This window comes from Psittacula echo, assembly GCF_963264785.1.
Source record: "Psittacula echo genome assembly, chromosome: 10".
Classification (NCBI taxonomy): Eukaryota; Metazoa; Chordata; class Aves; order Psittaciformes; family Psittacidae; genus Psittacula; species Psittacula echo.
The window spans coordinates 19852952-19860153 of NC_137741.1; the positions used below are offsets into that span (position 1 = coordinate 19852952).

At 47.6% G+C, this 7202-nt stretch overlaps 1 protein-coding gene across 1 annotated transcript; it reads right to left on the bottom strand.

Moving 5' to 3' along the window:
* Positions 1-1729: 1729 nt before the first annotated feature.
* Positions 1730-6859, bottom strand: PARP16 (poly(ADP-ribose) polymerase family member 16; the record flags this gene model as incomplete). Its single annotated transcript, XM_080626348.1, has 6 exons — positions 1730-2019; positions 2637-2778; positions 3605-3776; positions 4892-5098; positions 5876-6013; positions 6668-6859. 6 exons carry the CDS (start codon positions 6857-6859, stop codon positions 1875-1877), a joined length of 996 nt encoding a protein of 331 aa, XP_080482474.1. The 3' UTR covers positions 1730-1874.
* Positions 6860-7202: the final 343 nt, after the last annotated feature.

Below are 7202 nucleotides of genomic sequence, written 5' to 3' on the forward strand. Positions count from 1 at the left end.
GGTTTTCTAGCTAGCACATTACCTACCCAAAACTGAGACATATATAGCACAAATTATATATAACATGCTGAGGTGGACAAAAAATGGGCAAATATTCCCAATAACCCCATGCATGTCTCAAATCCCAAGCTCCTGCATTCAAATATCAAGGGGCAAACTACGATAAAGCAGTTGAATCTGTTGTGCAATAGTTTATGTATATGATTTTAATTGCAAATCAGCACTATAGTTAGCATGTACATTTCTTGAGCTGCGGCAGTGGGATGTGCTTTAACAGTGAGCGATACTAACGGACTCTAAAAGGCAATGGGATTATAATGTTCTTGTTTTGCAAGCTGTATGGTGACTAAATACACTTGTTCTGGCAGCAAAATGAACTGGAATGAATGCTTCTAGCTACATCCACCCCAAGAAGAGGGGTTGCTATAGATGAACTTGAGTTAGAAAACCTGATTACCAGGTCATTATTTCTGGCAATTGGGTACCAGAAGATCAGAGAAAGATTTTCTTTGCAATATTTAATGGGTAAGATGGTAATCACGGACTCATGTGTTGGAAATATGTGATGAGATTCACTGGGCAATGAAATCCTGTGATATCAAGTCCGCTACCAAAAGCTGGACCATTAGCTTGGACCGTGGCACACGGTCTATTTGCTCTTTACCTGGAATCTTTAGTTTCTTCATCAGGTCATTCCCATGCCCAGTTCCTAATAGAGCACACTCCCTTGCTTCTTTTTCAGTTTCAGGTAGTTGTGGGTTGCTTTTCTGATGAAGTTAACTGTGCTACAAATGCCCACAGACATAAATACAATCCTACCAGTTCTGCTGCCATTTTACCCCATTTCTGACAAGTGTTTTGGGAAGTAGTTGACACGTTACTGGTCCTTTACGTTCATACCGGGAGACTGAAAATGATTCAATACAGGCAAAACTGCTGAACCAGATCCCAAAACCCAGGCAGCCCCAAGCCCAAGAAGCCTCTCAGGTGGCAGCATAAGTGGAACCCTTCACCCTCCCTCTTCCTGGTGCAGAAAACACAAGTGGAAGGCAGTTTGATAGGAATAATCCTCATTCAGTACTGATGCAGTAGCGCCTGGGTTTGTCTTATCTGCACAGTAACCAAGCACAATGTATTATGGCAGACAGCACAAAGATTTGCGCTGGGTTTGGCTGGGATAGAGTTTATTTTCTTCACAGGAGCTTGTGTGGGGCTAAGTTTTGGATTGTGCTTCGCTGCTGGCTGGTGTTAAACCACAACAATGTTTTATGGGGAGGAGGGAAAAACCACACTAGAAACCATTCAACTTCTTCCACTTTGGTGGTTGTTTTATTTCTTCTGCTTTGCTACAATCATTTTTGCTCTGATATAAAAAATCCTGGCCAAAGGCAAAGTTTAGTTTTTAAAGTTTAACAGTGATCCCATCTGCACTGATACACGCTCATCGTCACTACATCCAGCTTCTGAAAACAAACTGGTCAGACCCTACAGGTTGCTTTGCCTGACATACAGGAAAAGCCTCCTTCCATACTTGTGCAAACACCCCTCAATTTGACAGAAATCAGTTCCACCTGTGTGTTTCCATGCTTAGGTTTCATTCGTTTTAAATCACTTTCTTTCCATGGACCCTTAATAACTGGTTCATGCTAAGCTGCACCACTGTGATCCTTTTCAGCTGGACTGAGCATCCTCATGAATCACAGGAACACAGTAATAAGAATAAGTGGAAAGGTGCCATGAGGAGAATATACTGGTTGCAGAACTGGAAAGCTCCAGGCACCCGTAGTTCCAGAGCTCTGGAACAGAGGCAGTGCATTGCAGACCGGCTATTATTAAGGCACATGGGGAAAAGAACAGTTTATCACCTCGGGCAATCATCTCTCCGAGTGAAACATTCTGTGCCAGTAGTAGACGAAGGTTGGCGAGTTGCTGGCCCCTATCACTATGAGCAGCAGTAGGTACAGCATCATCATTACGGCAAAACGGTGGGTGTGAAACCAGGAGGATTGACTAGAAGGCCTGGAAAGGGAAAAGAGTATGAATTTGGTCAGAGATACACAAACACCTTGGCAAAGAGGGTCTTAGCTTCTGCTATTTTAAACAGTGATGCTAGCGCAATAAAACCAGAAAGCTGTTCCACAGTCCCTGGTGACAAAGCCTGATTCCTTGTCCCTTTTCCTCATGTCTCCATGCATAATCCTGGTCTTTCTCCCCATGTTGACACCTTCCTCTGTGGTTTGGAGCTGTGACTGCCTGGCCTGTACACACGTGTTGATTAGCTGGGTGAATGCTGCCACTTAGGATAGATAAGGGCAGAGTTAAATCTGCCCTCGTTTGAGCTGCACTCATCACAGTTTCACTCTTGGTATCCTGCCACAAACAGTATCAGAGCTCTCAGAAACACCAAGTGCTTACTGCTCTGGTGAAAAAACACATTTAGCTGAGCCTGAGAGCATCAAAGAGTGAGACAGAGGCAATGTGATGGTGTAAGCCTTACTTCCACAGGGAACAGGCTATAAACAAATCCTGGCAGTGCAGTGTATCTTCCTCGCTTGTTTCCTGTTGTGTTTCAAAACTGAGATGTGTTTATCTGGCTGTTGTAGCATTCTCATCGCTCCAGATAGCTGAACACTTACCTCCTGTGCTGCTTCTGTGAATATACTAGCAAGTATTTAACTCGTAAAAGCTCATTGTTTGTGACAACGAAGTACTTCTGTGGTACATCACCCCCTTCGCTGTTTCTCACTCTTGCTCTTTTTCTGTCTATTTCTTCTGAATCTGAATGGGAAAAGAAGAGGTCTTTGGGGGAAACAGAAAAGCAAAAACAGATACACACCCAACTCCCCCTCACCCCCACAAGAACGGGAATGAGATAATCAAAGACCCACTCTTGGAATTCCCCTGAATCCCGTAGCATCCAAGAATAGACTGAGAAGTTTGTTTGAGGCTATACCACTCCTAGTCATCCTTGGTATGGATGGCATCATGGCCAGAGCAGGGTGGTGAGGGGGCAGGTCTCCCACCCACAGGGTGCCTGAGGAGCTGCTAAGATTAACAGGGAAAGAAAACCAACATGGAAGGAGTGATTGAGCCCTGCAAGCAGAAAATGGTCAAAGAAGGACAATCTGAGCAGAGGCTTCCTAGATAGCAAAAAAAGCTCATTACTGACACAATTGTGATGCTTCTGTTCCACCAGCAATTAGGCATTATGGACCATGATAGTATCATTCTCCTGGAACTAGGAAAAACAAATGATGCCACCAAAATATTTCCTACCCTTTAAATACACTATTTTGAGAGAAGCTTCATGGATAGTGAGGCTGTTGCATGTCTGCTGAGGGGTCCATTGGAAGATTGGACAGGCCAGGTTGGAGGAGGTTTTGAGCAATCTGCTCTAGTGAAAGGTGTCCCTGCCTGTGGTAGCAAGGTTGGATCTAAATGATCTTTAAAGTCCCTTCCAACCCAAATCATTCTGTGATTCTGCTGAAGGGTGTCCGTGCTCTGTATACTGCACACTTTATACAACAGCTTGTATGGGCAAAGCTGAAATAGATGGGCCCAGTATGAGACGAACTACACATGGTTATTACTGCAACAGACTCACCTTTCTTTTTCACCTGACACTTTACATCTGGGTGGTCAATGATCTCGCAAACAGCCACACAGCTAAGGACGGAGCCCAGTGCACTTCGCTGCCAACCAAGGCCATGAGGGCTATAAAGCAGAGCCAGGCTCAGGTCACTGGTGAGATAGGTGCCTTCACCAAACAGGGATGTCTGAAATGGAGCAGAAACAGCATCATGAAATCCTGCAGAGCAACATAGGAGCGTTCTTGACTTTCGGACTGGCAGTTCTGTTTCTGAAGGTATTTGAGAGAGGCTTTTCTGCCCTGTGCTGGGCCTGCTCCATGCACTGCTGTTGTCCTGGCACAGTTTCCTTGGGGTGGGGCAGCTGCCCTCTCGCATCCCTCAACCTAGCTGCTTGGCACAGCCCCTGGTGTGGACAGATTCATGCTTTCCCGGATTCGGATTTAGTTTGCCAAGCTAAGTGTTTTATATCAACATGACTGCACCGCTGTTAGAGGCATTGCATTGATTTATTGAGATTGCCATCACTCAAATAATCCAGCCCCACAAACAAGGCAAGGCTTTACTTGCATTTAAATCCATGCTTTACTAGAAAAGAGAGAAGTACTTTTCAACTGTGAATTCCTTTCAAATAGAACTGTTTTAATAACTCTGAATCAGAGGATTTGCCACACTAGCTAAAATTATTAATCCAGTAAGTCCACTGTACCTGATAAACCATGAAGAACATGGGAGAAAAGCATAGCCCAGGTCGCCTGGAAGGTTAAGCAGCTGCTGTGTCAAAGCTGCTTTACAGATGACACACAAAGCCAGGAGTCCCAACCACCTTTCCACTGAAATCAGAAGAGGTGCAAACCCTATGGGATGTCTCCCTTAACCAAGCCATTTAAAGAAGGCTCCACGCGCAAGCAGCACCTAAAACTTGGTTGATTTAGACTTGAAGCCGGGCAGAAAGAGAGGATCTTTATGTTGCCTGGGCCACCACCCTCTCTGTGCACAGGCACTTTCCAGCTGCAGGCAGTCACATAGGCCAGTATCTCATTGGCATCACAGTTCCTTACACAGAAGCAAAGGACAGTTGTGATTTGCCATGCTGGAGAAAATGGGCTTGTCCCACTTCCAGTCCCTCGGGCTGCACTAGAAAATCCAACACAATCATCCACAAAGGCCCACCCTGAACTGAAAGCAGCAGGACACGATCATCAGCACATTTCATGCCCCGAAAGGAATGTGGGCCTATTTTTAAGAAGTGTCCATAGCACCAAGTGACCAAGAGCAGAGGGTGCCAGCACGAGGAGCCTCACCCTGTTCAAGTGGCAGTGCAGGCCGTTGTGCAGGATGGAATGGAAGTTCTCCAGGCGGCTCCCATGGAAGGCGTAGATGAGGTCCCGCTCTCCCCTGGTCTCAGTAAACTTGGTATTGGTTTGATCACAATACACGATCTCAAAGAGGTAGTCGGGAGCGGGAACCGCAGCCCCAGACATCCCTGTGAGTTCCTGGATCTTCTCGTACTTAAAAAGAGGAAGGAACAGAAGTGTTGGTTTATGGGGTTAGATGACTCACTGGACATTCTGCTTACTGTCCCTTACTCTTTCCTATGGCTATATGTATTTTGATTATGCTTTCAGTGTTAGAATTCAACACTGCCACAATTGAGGAGTAAGCAGACAGTAACAATTCCAATAGTTTCTTGCTATCAAAGCTAAATTCTAATTCTTTCCAGAAAAAACACACAGCGAATTTTGAATTACTTGATGAGGACAGTATCACAATTCTACTTTGGCACTAAGATGATATATTCATCAGCTGATCTTGGAAGAGAGGGAGGAAGTGAATACAGAAGTTGTCTTCATCTTGCTACTAATCTCTACAACTATTTTGATCCCTGTTACACAAGTACTCAGTGGCTCTCGTTTCTGGGGCAGCAAGCAGAAGTACAGAGTTGTCTTTCTTAGTGAGAGGCAGGACCTAGCTCTGTGACACCTGAGTTGAAGTATCTTGGTCTAGAACATGCATGTACATGCTACGTTAACGGGAGTAACCGACTACAGTCACTGCCCATCATCACCTACTGACAGTGATAACTGCTTCTTCCAACCAGTGTTCCTGAAAACTTCATTTAAAACCCAAACCAAAGAGCCCTCTCTATATACAGAACAAAGCTGCACTCATGTTGAAGCTCTCACAGGAACTAACCACTGACTTCTGGCAGGAGGAAATACTCTCTGATGTGCAAGCTTGCCTTAAAAGACAAACTCCCACCAAGACTCTCAGAGTTCAGAACTTACCTCCTGTTTCTTAGTACTTTGTATCATGAAGACCTTAGATGATAAAATCCAACTGAACAAATCCCAGGTCCTTTTCTCTGTGTTTGGCACAGACTCCAGAAGCTCCTTCAGGCTTGGAAGAGCCTTGGTATCTGCAAGCTAAGAAGACAGGCATTTAGCACAAGCTCCTTTTCATTATGATTAAACAGAGACCTCTAGTGAAAACAAAACAATATTTCACCCTAATAGGCTGTAAACCGAACCCCAGTCTCTGTTTGTGGATACAAACATTTGTATCCCGTCTGTGGGAAAGTTTGTCACTTGTTCTAAAAGTCATAAACATTTATATTTACAAACAATGTATGTAAGGTGCATCCAAGAATAATCAAACTCCTGAAGGGAAACAAGCTGTCACAGTGCAGTACCTGCAGCGGGATACATGGAAGCAGTGCTCAGGCCGTGTAAGATACAAACCCTTGCAAAATCAGTGTTAATTTCATGTAGGGAACACTTCATACCCCCCAGCAAGGGCTGGAACTTTCCAAGTGTTGGGCTTATTGCCCAGGATCCCAAACACACTTCAAACCCTCTGTTCCTTGCCCGGATGAACAACTCATCCTGCTTTATGTGTACCGCTGATGCCCACCTGCGGGCAGCCTCGCCTGCTTCCCCCCTAGTACAGCCCGGTCACGCTCGGCCTGCGCTCCCCGCTCCAGGCACCCCTTTCACAACGCCGTCTGCTCGCTCCAGCGGCGCAGCACCACCGCGTCCCCGGCTCGGGCGCGCACCCCGCCCGCAGCCACCGGCACTCACCAGCCCCTCGAAGTCCTTGTTCTCGCCGTCCGCGTAGCGCCCCGGGAAGGGCCTGAGCGCCGAGTCGCGCTTGTAGCTCTGCAGCGCGGCGATGAACAGGCTGCAGCGCAGGTCTGCGGCCAGCGGGTCCCTGCCCGCCGCCTCCCTAACCCGGGAGGCCGCCTCTGCGGGGCCGGGCCCGGGCCCTGCCATACCCGGCGGGGCTGCCGAGCCGCGGCCGCTCCGGTACCGCGGCAGCTGCCGCCCGGTGTCGCCCCTTCCGCATCGCCGCGGCCCCCGCTCTGCTCCGCCCCGCTCCGCCCCGGCGCGCTCTGCGCCGCGTTCCGGCTGCTGGGGCCGCGGCTGTGCCTGCGGGATTGGGGGGGATGGAGGGGATGGAGCCTGCCCCGTGGGTGCAGAGCTTGGGGTGGGAAATGGTGCCTGGCCCCAGGTGGAGATAGGGAGAGGGGTATGGAGAGGGGATAGAGAGTAGGGGAACGGCACCCTTACCTCCGGGAAGAGTGGTACTTTCAGTTACAGACAGGGATGGGGATAC